Source organism: Chiroxiphia lanceolata, chromosome 23, assembly GCF_009829145.1.
Source record: "Chiroxiphia lanceolata isolate bChiLan1 chromosome 23, bChiLan1.pri, whole genome shotgun sequence".
NCBI lineage: Eukaryota > Metazoa > Chordata > Aves > Passeriformes > Pipridae > Chiroxiphia > Chiroxiphia lanceolata.
The window spans coordinates 3988919-4006760 of record NC_045659.1 but is presented as its reverse complement, the minus strand read 5'-3'; the positions used below and the strand labels follow the sequence as shown (position 1 = coordinate 4006760).

General features: G+C 51.3%; 1 protein-coding gene across 8 annotated transcripts in view; it reads right to left on the bottom strand.

Moving 5' to 3' along the window:
• Positions 1-17842, bottom strand: part of B3GAT1 (beta-1,3-glucuronyltransferase 1) — a 54088-nt gene that overhangs the window by 3410 nt on the left and 32836 nt on the right. For 4 of the 8 annotated variants that reach the window (XM_032709440.1, XM_032709438.1, XM_032709442.1 and 1 more), the window contains 5 exons: positions 13947-14065; positions 13647-13793; positions 10444-10952; positions 6487-6783; positions 368-485 (listed from right to left, as the gene is read on the bottom strand). In XM_032709440.1, the coding sequence (XP_032565331.1) occupies positions 399-485; positions 6487-6783; positions 10444-10952; positions 13647-13793; positions 13947-13950 (1044 nt within the window). In that variant the 5' untranslated portion in view covers positions 13951-14065 and the 3' untranslated portion in view covers positions 368-398. Of the gene's footprint in view, positions 1-367; positions 486-6486; positions 6784-10443; positions 10953-13646; positions 13794-13929; positions 14066-17842 lie in introns of all 8 variants that reach the window. The other 4 variants (XM_032709443.1, XM_032709445.1, XM_032709444.1 and 1 more) reach the window with 4 other exon arrangements.

The following is a 17842-nucleotide window of genomic DNA, read 5'->3' as shown; positions in this document are numbered from 1 at the left end:
AGCTTTCCTCAGGTGGATGAATCCCCACCCTTCACCCCTGTCCTTTAGCTATATTAGCACAGTTAAGGCAACCTTTTTGTTTAGACAAGGCTTTTTTTTTTTTTTCAGCATAACTTCTACCTAAACTCCTACTCCCTGCATTTTTCTCCTTCTCAGCCTCTCACCAGGCATTTTCCCTTTAGCAGCCTGTCTTAAATATTGATTAACTTAAAAAGAAGAGAGGTTAACTAATGGTCTGGAGAAGTTTAGCAGTAAGGGAAGGTCAGAGATGTGAAAAATGGAAACAGAAAAGCTCATTTAAAAGAGCTTTTATCTTTTTCCTGCCATTGTCCAGCTTCTCATTACTGTTACAAACATGTGCTCTTACCTGGTGTTGGTCTCGGCTCAGCCACGCACAGTCAGATTTCCACATTGGGATCTGTGAATCCTTTCTTCCCCTCGTTCACCAGCACGGGCTTTTCTGTCCTTGTGTGCCAGACTAAAATCTGAAGAAGCCAGCAGAAGTCATTAGTTGCACCTCTCCACTGCACTAACAAATATTCCTGCACATTAAATCAATAGTGCAATTTAAGCAGCCACCCCGGGGCCTAATGGTGCATTCACCGCTGAGCGGGGCTTTGCATAAACCTTCACTTAGGCAGAGCTGCTGCTCTGCAAGATGCACAGTGCACAGAAATTGCCCATTTTACAGTGTACTGTCGTGGGACATTAACCTGCTCCTTCCGTGCAGTTATCAACCATCTTCCTCAAAAGGCTCATCAGCCTCCCAATGGGGTAGGGCAGCTCCCTCACCAGCAGGGAATCACATCCGTGTGTCCCCACAGAGCCAGTTCCTCACTCTGGTTCTTGGTTGTCATCCTTGGCCAGTGGAGTCACCTGCCTGGCTCAGAGGGGAAGTGCCAATTCCTGGCACTTCAGGTCTGGTGGATCAGAGGGAAGAGGCAGCTGTAGGAGCACCACCAGCTGCTCCCATCGCCTTCGGCTGCGGGAAATGTAAAATGAAGTTTTCAGTGTGTCCCTGAAAATCCACTGTTGGGGAGAAGACATCAGCCTGCTCCTTGACCTCACTATCACTTCTTTTTCACTCTTAAAGTCTTTTCAGATCCTAAAAGGCTGTGAGGGTGTCACTGAGATGAGAAGGACTTACAGTGCTGCTGCAGTGCTGCTGCAACCTCTGCTGCCTCTGAGCTGCACGATGCAGGAGCTGGTTCCAGAATCATCCCTGCTTCCCATGTGCTCCAGGCTCCTTTCATAACCCAGCAAGCCTTATCCTTACCCTACTATATCCCCTCTAAATTCCACCACCCCCCCCAAAGTTCCTTTGGAATGCTGCCACCCCCTATTCTGTACCAGGTATCACATTAAATCCCCACTCTAACTTGCTTAAAACAGAACTGAAGCTTCTACTAAAAGCTTCCCTCAGTCTTGGCAGCAGCGTTTCATAAAGATCAACATCTGTGGAGGAGAACTGGCAAAATATGAGGTGTTTGAACATTTCAGGGGGGCTATTATGGGTAAATAGTTTCTACTAGCTGTGCCGTGCTGCTGGCTCAGATGGTTCTGGAAGCTGTTTAAAATACTCTCCTCCTCACTAGACTCAATTATACTTATTGCTTTGCTCCTAAAACCTGGATTGCTGGGAGCAGCTTTATCCTCTCAGAGCAGGTTTCTTGCCTCCCTTCACCTGTGTGTTGATATTTCCTACCTTGCAGGGGTTTCCCTCTGGTTGCTATGACAATACTCTGCACACTGAATCCGAGTGTCTGCAAACCATTCCCACCCAGCCCCTGCTCTGCTGAAAAACGAGGGCACGCTCTGTGTTCTAAAGGATGAACAAAGCACTCTTCAAACCCTCCTGGTTCAAGGGGAGCACCCCTGCCTTCCCAAGAAGCTTGTTTGACCAAATTTGTCTCTGATGTGAGCAGTCACCTCCTGTGCAGGGCTTAAATCTCGCCTAATACTAAGGCAGTAGAGACCAACTGCTGGCTGGAGTGGGTCCAAAAAACCATTTCATCGTCCCCCACAACCACTTCTGAGCCTGCTCATCAAAGTTACCCTTTTATTCCCAGCCCTGCTCACCCACCACAGCAACGCTGCTGCAAATTACTGCGCTGCTTCCCATGAAAAGGCAAAACCAAACAGGTCCCACAAGTGGCTCTCAGAGCTCTGCAGGCATCAGCTACAGGTCCTCATCCAACAACAGGAGATATAAACCTTAGTGCAGGCCAGGTGCTTGAGAATTCCTGTGGCCAATTCTCCTTTCCAGCAGGAGCAGGTAAGAGCTCTTTCCCCTCCTGACACATAAACACTCAGCCCTGCTCATGGCCCAGCAACTCGAGCCTCACACCCCATAAACAAGACCACAACGACACATCAGGAGCTTTCCCTTGAAGTGGGTCCCACTTCTGCATTGTTAAAGCCAAGTGCCAAAAAAGACAGATCAGATTAACTAAAATGGACCCATTTTCCACGTTTTCAGCTCGATACAGCAGCTTTTAGCATTTTTTCATGCTGTGCTCTTTACCGTGGGAGGGAGATCACCATTTAGCACAGAAACACCTGCTTTTCCTCTCAGCCAATGCTTGATTTTTTTCCACAAGCAGCTTGTTTTATGCCTCAGGGAAGCTTTGGCTTGTGCACCAAGAGAGCAAAGAGTGAGGGGGACCAAGGATCTGACTTCCCCTGAGCAGTGGTTTCATACAGGTCACCCGAGGGACTCCACTTGAAAAAAACTCTACTTCTGAGAAACTCTTCCAATCATTTGCAGCTCTGCCATTCAGAACCACAGGACTCAAAGCAGATCTCAGGGGATTACAAAGATTCATCTCCATGCAGAATAATTCATTGTCTTCCCACAGGAAATTAAAAAGCAAACAGGAGAGCTGAAGTGGGAAGAGGTCGCAGGGTTTCAAGCACACAGACCCTCCGTGGAGGGTTTCAATAATTGTTATTTGAAAGGGAGAATGAATGAAATGTGAAGAAAAGGAGACAGCGAGCTGAAGTGACAGGTTTGTTCCCTGTCCTCCAGCCTGTGCCTGACAACAACCTGTTCCCCACACTGTGGCATTCACAGTGCCCACGAGCACCTGCCTGGAAGCTCAGAGACACCATCCCCAGGCAGTGCTGAGCTGCCAGACAGCCCCTTCCACGAGATCCACCTGAACACTGAGCTGCCCACCCACAGACTTCATCTCAGATTTTACTCAGCCAAGAGACAAGGAGGCAACAGGAAAGACTTCTTCCAGCCACCACTTCAATGCCAGGGAATTGCTACCCAGACCACCTGAGTGCACTCAAAGCTGCTTCATCCGAAGAAACCCACCTATGCCCGTCTCCCTGGGGAAACAAGTGGCTCCAGGAGCAGCTGGAATGAGATGCCTCGTTTCCAATGACCTTGTACTTTGTGGTCTGTACTCTTGTGCCAGCCCAAGCTGAGGCTTTTTCAGCAGCTGGGGCCACTCAGTGATCCTGGCTGAGCACGCTGCAGATTGTTTTCCCAAGGTGTTAATAGAAAATGGGGAGCAGAATGTCCCCCAGTTACACCAACCTCGTGGGAAGACAGAATTTCAGACCTCTCTCCTGTGTCAGAGGATTGGAGAGAGGAGGGTTTGCTCTGGGAGTGTGTGTGGGCAAATGCAGAAGCAGCAGAACACGGAAATACAGTGAAAAACAAAGCCTTGTTTCCTTACAACTCCAGGAGAAACCAACCCTTCCCTCCTGATAAGGAGGGATAGCTTTCTCCTCAGCAAGTAACACTGATTTCCTTTACTTTCTCCTTCAGTTTGAACAGTTCCCAAATCACTGAAAATAAGCAGGATATATGGCCTTTGGCCTAAGCTTCAGCTTTTTGCAGGTGAGTGCCTTTGTGGGCTGAATGCTGATAAATATTACAAGCAGCAGCAGTGCACACAGGGAAAGCAGCATTTTTGGAGAACAGATGTCTATGCTTATCTTCCATATTTCTCTGATCCCTCCTTAATGACTCTGTATAAGCACATCATAATTTTTAATGTAAACCTCGCTGCAAACAGGTGTTTAAACGAAGCAAACCATGACAACTGATGGGAGCACAGCAGCACAGTGAAAGAGGAGTCTGTGCTTCCATCTCATGGTGAGAGGACCCCAGACTACAGCTGACTTCTGTCCTCCTCTGCTGCTTGTCCGGACACTGCTCCCAGTAAAATGGGCAAGCAAAACAGCAACTGGGAAATGGAGGCTGCTGGCACCAGCTAAGGCAGAGAGGCAAACCCGACCTGCAAAGCTGCACTCAGAGCTCGCCAGGAGCAGACAGCATTCAGCTCACAACAAGGACCCTTGTAAGATCTCCCCAGCCCAGCCAAGAAAAGAAACACAGTCTGCTTCGGCTCCCGGGCAGCAATCCCTGCTCCCTCCCCACCCCAGCAGCTCCCGTGTCACAGCACGGCCACGGCAGCCTGGCTGACAGCACCATTTGTCTCCTCCTGCCTGGAAACAACCTTTTCCTTCCTCTCCTTCCTCCCTGTGTTCCTCCAGGACCGTCATTTCCTATCTCCAGCCTTTGAACACAGCTTCTTTCCAGCAGCTATTTACAGCAGGGACAATACACCGAGGACTGCGTAACTGGGCACGGAGTAAACGCCCCTAATCTTCTGTACACCAGCCTAAAAGCAACCTGTCCGTCTCTCCTGGCCTGCTGGAAACAGAATTATTTCCAGCCAGTGCTTTCCTGTTAGCTAGGAGGGCACACACTGCCCAAAACCAGGCATCTAATTTTAACCCAATCTCTTTTCCCACCCTTGGGAGACTGGCTGTGTTATTTGTCCCAGCGTTGGACAGGCACAGCCATAGACATGTGGATTAAAAGAGGAGGCACAGCAGGTATCAGATAATAAAAACTTGCTCCTTCCCTTAACTCCCTTACTGCTGGATTCCTTGCCTGAACCCTGAGATCCTTGTTTTTTCCATGGCTGTGGAGCAGTGCAGATGGAAAGAGACAAAGGGTTTTTGTCACCTTTTTTTTTCCTAACTCAAAAAGGGATGGAGATCTGAATCCAACCCTGAGACTTTTGGCAGTAACAACTTATTTGCAAAAAAAAAAAAAAAAAAAGAATAATCCTGTTGGGATAATTAAGCAATAAAGACTCCCTAAATCAGCCTGGATGGTGCCTATTACAGACAAAGGTGTGAGAGTGCTCTGACCTCAGAGGAGCCCCTGCACACCTGAGTGCTCAGGGGACCCACTCAGAAAGCTCCAAAACTCCTTGACAGCACCTCTGTGGTTGATGGGCTGTGATTGATGCCTGTCACATTAACCAGCATTGTCTCATTGTGCCTCACACTTTACCTGTCATCCCAGAGAGAGATTCATCTGTTGTCTCCCATCTAAGACTGGAAGTCTTTAGGGCAAGGAGTTTCTATATTATTTAGCACACAGGGTCCTGCTCTGTGACCTGGAGGCTCCTAGGCAATGTGTACAGTCAAATAATAACTGACTGCAGTAAAATCCCCTCAAAATGAAGCTTCTTGGAAGCCTCCCGGAGCTCAGAGCAATGTCCCAGCCATTAAAACATTTCTATCTCTGACACAGAAAGATCCAGCTTGTTGTGGACAACTACAGCACAGATATTGCAGAGATGTCAGGAGGGAGAAGACAACTTGTGAGCAAGGCAGTGACTGTGTGAACAGTCCTTCCCTGCAGCCAGGGAACACCGTGGCTGCTGCTCCTGGGTTACAGCTCACGTGGGTCCAGAGAGCCAAATCTCAGCTGCCACAGAAGTACCAGCACTCAAAACCCCCCTAAAGGAGCTCAGGTAAAGGAAGGGACACAATTTCACCTATGGAATTCCCTGCTCCAGGGGATCAGCAAGGCCATTTTGAAAATAATAAGGATGTCTTCTAGGGGTAATGTAAGAAAGAAGAACAGTTACAGGGGAGAGAAAACTCTATATTTCAAGGCAGCTGCTAGCAGCCTGCAACCAAAACAGATAAATGCCCTTCACACATTTTAATGCATAATCACCCATTCCCAGCTTCCTTGCTCCCTGAAAACATAGAGGAGCAGCCTGAAGAAGAGGAGAATGAGGGAAGACCTCGTGGCTCTCTACAACTTCCTCACGAGGGGAAGCAGAGGGACAGTGCTGAGCTCTGCTCCATGTGAGCAGGGACAGCACCCAGGGAACAGCTGCAGCTGTGTCAGGGCAGGCTCAGGTTGGATCTCAGGAAAAGGTTCTTCCCCCAGAGGCTGTTTGGGCACTGCCCAGGCTCCCCAGGGCAGTGGGCACAGCCCCAAGGCTGCCAGAGCTCCAGGAGGGTTTGGACAATGCTCTGAGGGACAGGGTGGGATTGTTGGGGCGTCTGTGCAGGGCCAGGAGTTGAATCAATGATCCTTATGAGCCCCTTTCAACTCAGGATATTCTACCATTCTATGAAGTGACCAAATGATAGGGCTGAATGTCTTTTCCTCCCCCCCTGCACCCTCACAGGTGGGACACGGGGACAAGACCATACCTTAGTGCAATTGGCAGCCTTGGGCTCGAGGTCGTTGAGGGTGACCAGCTCCCGCAGCAGGCTGCTCTCCTGGTAGCCCCCCTTGACCCCTCTCAGTTTGAAGTAGGCCTGAGATCGCTGCAGGATCAGCCTGAGGTTCACAGCAAAGCCTGCCATGTCGATGGCGAAGGGCCGGTGGGGGTCGAACACGGTTTTCCAGCCGTAGACCTTCCCCGCCGAGTTCACCTTGGGGGACTCGTAGCGCAGGCCCCCCACGAAGGCCACCGGCCACACCGACACCTTCCTGGTGCTGCGCATCTGGGGGCAGGAGACAAGGGCAGGTGGGTGCACTGCCGACACCCCCAACACCCCCAACACCCCCAACACACCAACACAACCCCTTCGCCTGGGAACCAACAACCCTGAGCTCCCGCCAGAGCTGCCAGCCCTGGTTGCACCCCCTGTGCCTTGGACACCATCACCCCCCTGTGAAAGGCTGCTCATCTCCCGGCTGGAGGAGCTGATAGAAGAAACAGAAACTTTGCTCACAGGGCCCAAATAAGGAACAACACAATCGTAGAGAAGTCCTCAAGAACGAGAGAAGGGATGTAACTCAAACAACCAGGATGTGCTTGGCACTGGTGAGGCCACCCCTGGAGTGCTGTGTCCAGCTCTGGGCCCCTCAGCTCAGGAAGGACATGGAGGGGCTGGAGCAGGTGCAGAGAAGAGCAACAAGGCTGGGGAAGGGACTGGAGCACAAGTCCCATGAGGAGAGGCTGAGGGAGCTGGGGCTGTTCAGCCTGGAGAAGAGGAGGCTCAGGGGAGACCTCCTGACTCTCTACAACTCCCTGACAGGAGGGGGGAGCCAGGTGGGGGTCGGGCTCTGCTCCCAGGAACCAGTAGGACAAGAGGGCTCAGTCTTAAGCTGTGCCAGGGGAGGTTTAGGTTGGACATTAGGAAGAAATTCTTTACAGAGAGAGTGATCAGACACTGCAATGGGCTGCCCAGGGAGGGGGTAGAGTCACTGTCCCTGGAGGTGTTTAAGAAGAGACTGGATGTGGTCTGGCTGACAAGGTGGTGTCAGGTCACAGGTTGGACTCGATGATTTCAGAGGTCTTTTCCAACCTAGTTGGTTCTGTGATTTTGTAAACTAAGCTCTGTGTACCCAGATAAAATAAAGAACAAACGTTTCAGTTTTGGTGGTGGCACACAATGACATTGTACCTGCTCAAGAACTGAGGTCCAGATGATGAAGATGACCCTGGAAGGACCAAAGAAGAACTTCCAATAGAGGTGTGGCTATGTAAAGCAAACTAATGAATATGTATTAAGTAAGCAAGAGTATCTAATGAATATGTAAACAGTATGTGTAATAAAAAGCCCTGTCCATCTGTCACTTGGCACATTCAATTAGAGGAGCTCTCCTCCAAATGTGCAGCACGGTGAATAAAGGAGAATGTCCTTTTTAACATCTACAAATTGGTGTTAAGAAGATTGTTTCTGCAAAGTGCTTTGGAAAGTGGTAGCTAAAAACAGCACTGGTAATGGATGGCCACAGAACCAGCTCAGCACTAAAAACAAAGCTGCCAATAGTAAGTGCCTCAGGGATTTATGAGTGGGTTGTTGGGGATTTTTTTGTCCAAAGGTTTTTAGAGCTGGGGGGCTCCACGTGGAGCAGCTGGGGAAATCAAGGCACAGCAGGGAAGCACCTTGTTCAATCCTGGGAATGCAGGAATGGCATATCTAGGAAGAAAGGTGGTCTCTGCTATTTAAGCTCAGTCTCAGCCCATGGGCCCTGGTAAGGCTAAAGGCATCTTTAGAGCAAGGCCCTGCAGGTCACAGCCTCGGGGGCAGCTGGGAAGCACAGACATGGTGCTTTCCAGCTGCTCCCACCCATCAGCACAGCACTGGATGCCTCTGCTCCCCACAGAGTCACCAGAAATAGAGAAGAGCCACCAGGGGCCATTTCAGCTGCCTGCACTTGCCAAGGCAGATGCCTTGGATGCCAGTCTGCCCACTCAGCTCACCCCCAGCACCCTGCCCTGCTCTCTGGCAGGCTCAGCCTCCCGTTCTGCTCTCAGCTGGGTCTCTTAGAGCAGGGATCTCCCAGAGCTAATCTCATCACTGCTAATTACTGCAAACGAGAGCAGAAAAGCTCTGGCACTTGCCCTTCTGCATTATACAGATGCTCACGGCAGCCCCTGTCCACAGGGAGCAATAATGTGTGTCTCCTGCATTTCACAGCACATTTCCTTAGCTCCCTGTGACCTCAACTGCAGAGACATATCAGAGAGGAGAAGGCTCTACGAGCAAAGCACACGAGTGAATGAAGGAACCCTCTCTGCTTTATTCATGTGTGGAGTCTGTCTCAAGATGCTGCCAGAGCAACCTCAAAGGGGTCTGGGGAAGAAAGAAATTCAGTTTGAATTCACTTTCAGCTTTAAAAGTGTGTGTATTCCTGTGGCTGTCTAAGCTAAAGTGAGAGCCATCAGGGAAGGGAAAGAGGTATGTAGGAGGAAATAAACAGGAGATCCCTGGTATGAAAACTGGCAACTGGCAGGCAAGGGAGCAATCCTCCTTTCTTGTCCATTGTGCAAGAGTTTGGCCTCAGGAGAGCAAGGGAACAAGTAATTTCTGAGCTGGAAGCCAGGGGAGGAACAGTGTAGCTGGCACTGTAACACCCTCCAAAAGAATGGGAGATGCTCAGGAGTTCATTTAGAGCCCCAGTTGGAGTGGAACAAACAGGAAAGGTGGGGAAGCACATGGAAACCTTCCCCTGCTCAAGCCCAACAATATTGTCAGGACATGCTGAAATTCTCTTCTCTGTGGTGACCAGGGACAGGACCCAGGGAATGGCTGGAGCTGTGTCAGGGCAGGCTCAGGTTGGATCTCAGGAGAAGGTTCTTCCCCCAGAGGGTGGTTGGGCACTGCCCAGGCTCCCCAGGGCAGTGGGCACAGCCCCAAGGCTGCCAGAGCTCCAGGAGGGTTTGGCTGATCCTCTGGGGCACAGGGGGTGAGACTCTTGGGTCCTGTGCAGGGACATGAACTGACAGGAATTAACAGACAGCCAAGTGCTGGAGAAGGAAGGTGGATAACACCAGCTCAGGAACCAGCTGGGAATCTCCTGCAGCATGTGGCGTGGAAGGAGCATGGCCAAGCCTTCTCTTCTAGGCACGTGCTTCTGCACAGGCATGTTGGACAGCAGGGGATGTTCCAACCCTACCAAGGCTCCCCACAGGGGAGGGCAGCTCCTCATTAGCGTGCCTTGCAGTGAAAGCTGCCTCCTAATCACATGCCACAGGTAAACTGGGGTTCCTGTTACTTCACACACCCGATTTGAAGGAGCTCCATCATATATGAAATGAGGAAAGTCATGGGATTATCAGTTCCAGGACTGAACTGGCTCATTTCTCTTTATGAAAATGGCATCAGTGGCATCCTGGCAGATGAAACAGGTCTTGGGAAGACACTGCAAAGAGTTTCTCCTCTTGGCTTTATGAAACACTACAGAAATATTCCTGGACCTCGCATGATAGAAAGAAAGACAGAAAGATAGAAAGAAAGAATTTCTTTACAGAGAGGGTGGTCAGACATTGGAATGGGCTGCCCAGGGAAGTGGTGGATTCTCCGTCCCTGGAGATTTTTAAAAAGAGACTGGATGTGGCATCAGTGCCATGGTTCAGTAACTGCAGCTATAGTGGATCAAGGGTTGGACTTGATGATCTTGGAGGTCCCTTCCAACCCAGCTGATTCTATGATTCTGTGGTGTTAGTTCCTGGATGAATGACTCTGGGAAACACACAGGGTAGAGAAGCCCCAGAGAAAACCTGAGGATGGGTGCAGTGGGACCACTGTCCAGAGCAGACTGATGGCAGAGCTCAGGAGAGGACGTGCCCAGCACTTTTCACCCCCACCCCACACTCACCCCACCCCTTGGCAGGGCCTTACCTCCTCAAAGAGCTCCAGGCAGGGCCTTACCTCCTCAAAGAGCTCCAGGCTGTAGGTGTTGTCGTCATCAGCAAAGTAAACAATCCCGGGCTGGCTGCTGTTTTTGTTAAAGGTCTCTCTGAGCCACCTCAGGGCGAGGTTCCTCTGCATGGTGCCGCGGGGGATGCGGGGGTCCCTCATGTCCCCGCGCAGTTTGTAGTTGCGGGGGGTCTCCACGTTCAGGTGGGTGTAGTTGAGCCCCGTGTCCCGCAGCAGGCGGGTGATGAGGGGGGTGCGGCGCTGGGAGTCCTCCACCAGGATCCAGTGCAGGTTGGGCACGTGCAGGAGGGTGTTGGCCAGCCGGGTGAGCTCGGCCTTCTGCACGGGCCGGCTGTAGGTGGGGGTGACGACGTGGATGGTGGGCAGGGTGTCCGACCACGGGGGTGGGCGCGTGTAAACATACTCTGTCCTCACCACCTCCACAATGTCCCGGTCCGACAGGCAGTATTCCCTGGAGTCCAAGCCTGCAGCGAGATCACGCTGGGAGTCACCACCATCATCTGGGCAAGGGCATGGAGAGAAGAGAAAGCCGCATGGACTCGGGGCGTCCGACACCCCCCGAGCTAACAGCACGTCACCCCCGCGGGCTCGGAGGAAAGGAGGCTGGGATGGAGGCTTTAATAAATAGGGACACAAATAAATAGAGGATTCAGGGACGAACACACATGAGAAAAGAGGGTTCTGCTGTTTGAAAACCAGCACCGAACGAGGCCCGGGAGCTCAGGACAGCGCTGAGGAGAGCTCACAAGAAGCAGCTTCAAAAAGCACCCAGAAGAGACAGGACTGTAGAGGAATTAGGTCTAGATAAAGGAAATAGCCAAGTGGATTGATGATCTAACATTCCTGAAGAGCTCCAGGGCTCTGGGCACCATGATCAGTGGGACAGGACTCGTGGCTCTGCACTCAGCCACTGGAGCACCTGGATTAGGAGGCAGGGAACTAACTGGTGGAAAACACCAACCCAGTCAAGACCCCCAGCAGCAGGACACTGCAGAACCCCTCTGCTCTCTGACAGGCACAGATGGGGCACAGAGAAGTGGGGAAAGACACACTTCAAACCCAGCAATGGAGAGGAATTAAAGCCTGTAATTGTAGGCTTTTTCCTGCAGAGACTTTCACCTGCCTCTGACTAACCTCTCCTCAAAAAGATCCCACCAACCTCTGAACAGAGCAGCCCATCCAGCAGTGTGGATGTGAACAATGAACATCATACAGATCAGATACACTGATCCAAACATCAAATCCTTGCAAATAGACTTGGTCACCGTCAGCTCAAGGAAAAATACAATGCTGATGCACCTGTTGGTTTTCCAGGGTGCAACTTCCACAGTTTCCACTGCAGAGCAGCAGGAATGCCATGGTCTAGAGAGATGAAGGGAGACCTCCATTCAGGATGTAAGCCTGCCTCTCCAGTGGGCACAGAATACTTTGAGCCACAGATTTTGCAAAACCAGCTACTCCCAGGAACTTCAGATGAGAAAGAAGAGGAACAGACAGCCATTAGATCTGACCCAGCAGGGTACTGCCTATGGTTTTTTCATAGCATGTTATTCTTCCAGCTGCACAGACTTTGATAGCAGTCCTGAACCAAATGAGGGCCTTGTACCCCATGGCATTGTCAGAGGGAGGGGGGATATTTGGGGGAGGGAGTAGGGATGAGGTGTCCTGAACAGGCTGATATCACTCCCTATATAAGGCAAAGCACATCATCACATAGCAGAGCCCTCTGAAAGCAGAGAACACTGGAATGAATTCAAAAATAAATCTGCAAAATGCATTGGACACGGACACAAATGTAATTAGCCAGGACGGTGCCTGGGACAGTTTGCAAATGCCTGCAGGTCAAACCCTCAGCTGCAAACCCTGGCACGTGGCAGTACTGCTGTTCTGGGCATCTCCAGGTGCACATCTCTTCCAGCACCTGCTACCAAAGGACCTCAGAAATGCTTGACAAGAACAAAATGATTTCTCTCGAGAGCTTTCAGGTCGGTCTCTATCCCCACTCACTTTCCACTAGAGGCTCAGAGAAGCAGAGAAGTGTCTTAGCAAGGTCATCAGTAAGTCACTGAGTCAGAGCAGAGCAGTCTCTGTGCTGTAACTTCAGTGGCCATTCACAGAAAACAGCTGCCAGTTTCCAGGGCAGTGAATCAAAATGCTCTACATACAGACAGCATATTCTTAGTAGTCTTTGAAGTCCTGTTTTAGAGCCCAGCAGATCCCTCATCCTCTTAAACACTGTCCACCTTCCAGAGGGGATCACAGTCATTTTTCCCTGCTCAGAGTTTCATGGGTGGCTGTCAGGGGAAAGGTAAAGCTGCTCAGGACACTCTGAATTTCCCACAGTTCAAGCTGCACATCAGCAGAGGGATAATCAACTGTGGAGGATGGGGACAAACACTAAAAGGAAAAGGGAAGAGAATGCCCCAGAGGAAGGGGCCAGGAAGGATGAAGGGGCCCTGAAAATGAGCCAGCCTTCTTCCCCACAGAGCAGCCCCCCCAGCTGCCCTTGGCAGAAGGGCAGAACCAAGAAGGAAGATGGCAGAAGGCAGCGTGGCTTCTTCCAGCCCCCGAGAGCTTCCATGGCCCTCAGATATCGCTGCTGTGCCATGAACAGGATCAAAACTAAGACCCTTCAGGCTGGAGAGGTTCCCTCAGAACTTCCTTCTGATTTGGGCCAGGGCTCTGTTTCCTGCAGTGTGTGACAGGCAGTGTGGAAGCCAACTTCTCATAGCACTGTAACTCCACCAGGCAGGTGAGATCTTCAAGTGCAAGGACTCCAGTTTGCTGCTTTCCTTAAAAGGTGCTTTCTGCCTCACGTCTCAAGCAGCAGCTTTGTTTCCTCTGCTCTCCTTTTTGCAGCTTTCCTGCCGGAATAAGTTATGTGCAGAGAGCTGAAAAGGCCAGCAGGAAGGGAATCCTCTCGTCAGGGAACAAAGACAAGCAGTACTCTGGATTTAGGCCACAAAGAGCTCTCCAAGTGCAGTAAGCACATCCCATGACTTGGAGTTTGATGCCTGTGAGGAACCCCTACGAGCACTGGGCTGGCCCTACAGCAGAAGTGGGGAGGCTCCTGCATGAGCATGGTCTGGGAGCTGAGATGAGCATGGGCTGCCATGAAGAAATGAAATGAGAGAGGAGATGAGGACGAGGGAGGGATGCACAGACTTGGCATGGGCTGGTTTGATTTCTCTCACCCTTGTGCACTGCAAGCAGTGGAGCAATGGTGCTCTGGTGCCAGACGGTGATTAGTAGTGTCCAGGGCAGAACTATCAGCACGATAGCCAGGATGTCTCGTCTCTTCGGCATCTCCAAGACTGACTGGACCCACAGCTCCTCATTACCTGACAGTGAAAACCCCAGAGACAGAACAGCAGAGCACATGGAGAACAGAAATAAATGGGCAAGAAGGAACAGGGACAGAGAGAGAACGCGAGAGAGGGAGAGAGCAGCGAAGGCGACACGACTCGTGGGTCTTACCAGTGCTTACAACCCACCCATTGCAGAAGCAGGTTTGGAGGGGCCTCGGCTGCTGAGACCAGGAGCAGGAGGGCACTTCTGCAGGGCACTGCTGGAGCTGCCAGCAGGAACTTCAGGGAATCATTTGGAAGGAAACCTGCAACAGAGAGCAAAGGCGAGTAGGCAGAGAAAAGTACTGGGGAGCTGCTTCACGGAGCTCACAAATCTCCTCAAGAAGAACAAATCCAGCTGGGGCAGTGAGCAGCAGCAACGTGTCCCACCCCTCCAGGGAGATGCCTTCTGGGTGTGCAGAGCCTTGCTTTCCTTTGCATGCATTTGTCAAGCAAGGCCCTTGCTCCAGCCAAGCGAAAGCTGCTCAGTGCCGCAGCGTCTGAACCATTCCAAGGGGAAAGGGACCTTCACCACAAGGCAGCCAAGCCTCACACACCACGTGCCAGGCCCAAGGCCAAGGAGAGAGCAGAGACCATCACAATCAAATCACTGGCTGACCCATCAGCAAGGGCTGTGACCCTCCAGCCCCTGTCCCTGGGCCAGGCAGAGCCCTCGGGGTGGCTGCACCTCTGCTCCTGGGAGCGTGGCTCCAATGCAGCTGGTGATCCCACGTTTTTCCCATCACTACTCCTCTCAGCTCAGCCCATCCCACTGGCATCCCAGCCCAGGCTTCCAGCAGCCCGTTCAGGTTCACTCCTTCCATCCCAGAGGTGCTGCGGCTGGAGTGTATTAAAGTGCCACAACGGCTTAGTTTGATTCCACACGAGCACATACAAGATTTAAGCAGACTGTATTTCATCCAAGCAGCTTGGCAGGCAAAGCACAGCACTTAGCAGGGCCACGCAGGGTGGGCAGTTTGCAAACATGGGTAGCAGTTTAGTACCACTGCTCCCATGGGGGGGAACGCATTAGGCGGCTGCTAAAAGGGTTGCAGTGCAAGGGAGAGCCTGGGAATACCACAGTGGGACACAGGGAAAAACTGCTCTGGGAAAAGCACTGATCTCCCACTGCCTAGTCCATCACCACCAGTGACCTGGAAATTATCAGATCCCCTCCCCTGGGCTGTGGATGTTGTCCCTTAGCTTGATTTTTCTTGGTAGCATGGAGAAATCCAGGTTCAAATCCCTGCTTAGCCCAAATTGGATGGATCTGAATTTCCCTTGGCCATGCCTTGGCCACTGGGCTGTACAGTCAGGCTCCGGCACTGAGCCCAGTGGAAGACTGGGAATTAAATGGCTCCAAGAACTGACAGGTTGTCCTCCTAAAGGAATATTGATATTCAAGTTGCTGGACAGAACCTGGTTCTTCCAAATTAGCACTCCAATCACAGAGGTATTAATTTACCAGGGAAAACAAGGGGTAAGGAGAACACAGGCTGGGTTTTGTCCCAAAAAAACCCAACAAACTATCCCTCAGCTAAAGTTTCAGTGCACCCATTTTTTTCCCCACACATACAAAATCCGAACTCATCAAAAACTTCCAGCCAACTCCAGCAAACACCCAGTTCCCCACTCAGAGTTCTTTCATTTTTCTCATTGGTGAAAGCAGACAAAATAAAGCAGGGAGAAAGAGGAGGAATTATTCCAGCAAACATCAGCCTTCTGCTGCATCCCTGTCCAGCTCTCGAGGCTCTTGGAGCCAGAGAAATCCCGCTGGCCCAGCTCTGCTGAAGCACAGTGCCCTCAGGAAAGAGCATGTGGCCTCATCCCTGCTGTCCCTGCAGCTGCTGAACAGAGGACACGGAATGTTGGCATCCTTTGAATCCTCTAATAAAGCTGGAACAGGTCCCTTGGGCATCCCCGTGGGGCAGAGCCGTGAGGGGCAGCTGAAAAGCCTCAGCCCCTTCCCTGGTGAAGTGCCTTCCCTAGGAATGCACCCAGAAAAGGGCTCTGCTGCTGGAGAGGGGGTGGGAGGAAATGAGAGGCTAAAAGAGCCACTCAGAGTCCATTCCCAGCCCGTGGCAAGCTGCCACCGTGGGCTGGCACACATCAAATGCCCTGTTTGTCGGGGCAGCTTCCTCCAAATGCAGCGCTCCCACCTCAAAGCCGCCTTTTCCTACCTCCTGCCAATCCAGGCTCAACTCAGCCCCCTCCCACGGCACAGCCTGACCCAGGGCTGGGTAGGGTGGGCAATGGCCACCTCTGGGCTGGGCTGCTGCTCTGATTTCCAGCCCTTGAGCACCAGGGAAAACGAGCAGGCTCCAGTGATTTGTGCACTGGTCTCTCCAGCATCGATTCCTTTTAATTTGCCACGGAGCATTTGGCAGCTCCCTGGTCCATCAGCTGTCACCGTGCAGCTCCAGCTGCCAAGGGCCAGCACAGCCCACTCGTGCCCCAGCACAGAGAGCTGTTGGCTTGGGCTGGCAGCAGGGAGCTCCAGGGGACAGGGAATGGTCCCCTCCATTCCCCCCTGGAGCTGCCTGAGCTCTGCTTGCACCCTGGGCCGTTCTGAGCTGCAGATGTGAGTCAGCTCAGTGGCTGTGAGGAATGTCCTCTGTGCCCAAAAGGGACACAACCCCAGCGTGGATCCCAGCTGGAGATGGAGATGGTGGGATGGGCAGAATGTGGAGGCACAGCCCACAGCTCGACCCCCAGTTCTGACCCACCCTGAGCTGCATCCAGGGAGCACCAGGAATTCTGCCCTGCAGCAAAGGCATTTATTTGCTCCCTACCAGTTCCTGAAGGGATTGCTTTTACTGATGACCCCGAGGAGCCCCACTGAAGGACAGGGTAAGAGCTCCCCTGGGGCTGCTGTGAGTGCTGTGAGATCTCCATCCAAAGTATTTCAAGCACGTTCCCTCTCAGCACACCATGGAAGGCCTTGGTCCAGGGTGACAGCAGTTCTCAGGGTAACAAAGCCACTCTCCCCCCTCACTGCCACGTGCTGCAGCTGCCAGAGGTGAAATCCATGTCCTCCTGTGAGCAACACCAGCCAGGAACTACATGGTAGCCTGTGATTTTACACTGCTGGTGAGAGAAATCACAGTTTCGCAGCCCATGACAGAGGGCTTGCCCTGCATCCCAAAAATCCCTTGTTGCCAGAGCCAAACGATGCTTTTTCTTGCTCTTTATGGCACCAGCCAAAAATTGGGCTGGGAAAAATGATGCTCCTCTTCAAGGCCCTTCCCTTGAAGGGAAGGGGCTCCTCTATTCCCTTCCCCGTCACGATACCACTCTTCTTTTCCTACTGAAAACATTCAAAACAAAACCTGCTTTGCTCAGATTGTCAGTTTAAGGCTTCTGCTATCTCCTCCTCCACAGGGAAAAGAAGGAGGAGGAACAAATTTAAACATCCATTTAAAAAATCAAGCTCTATTTCCCACTACAGAAAGTATACTTTCTTCCTATTTTTTTTTTTCCTGTCTCGAAAAAGCAAGGTAAAGACACAAATCATCAACTCAAATGCAAGTGATTTTGGGGTTAAAAATACTTCTAAAAGAAAGGTGTTTGGAAAGAATCCGATGCCACATGGTGAAAGAGAACCCCATCCTCCGGCAGAGGGCAATGGTGTCGAGGCATGACAGTATGGAAAGGGCACTCACCTAATAAAAAAGCTTTAAGAAAGCCTGGAGCGCCGTGTCAGTAACGTGCTGGATTATTAAACAGTGAAGATTCTTTTTTTAAATCAACTTAATTGGCATCAGCTCTGACACTTGCCATAGGAAGCACTAATTTGATCTGCAACCTTTACAGTCAGTTTTACCTTCTTCCCTCCTTTGGGGCTGCTCAGCCCCAGTGTCATTAATCCTTGGTTTGCCCACACTGAACAGAAGTGATTTAAAAAACCTTAAACTGAAGAACGGCTTGATTTGAGTTTGTGTATATACATGGCACTGGAGTAGAAACATTGTCTAGATGTAAGGCAAACACACTCAGAAAACCCCAAACAAACACAGCAAACAGTTGTGTTCCAAAACAGCCGG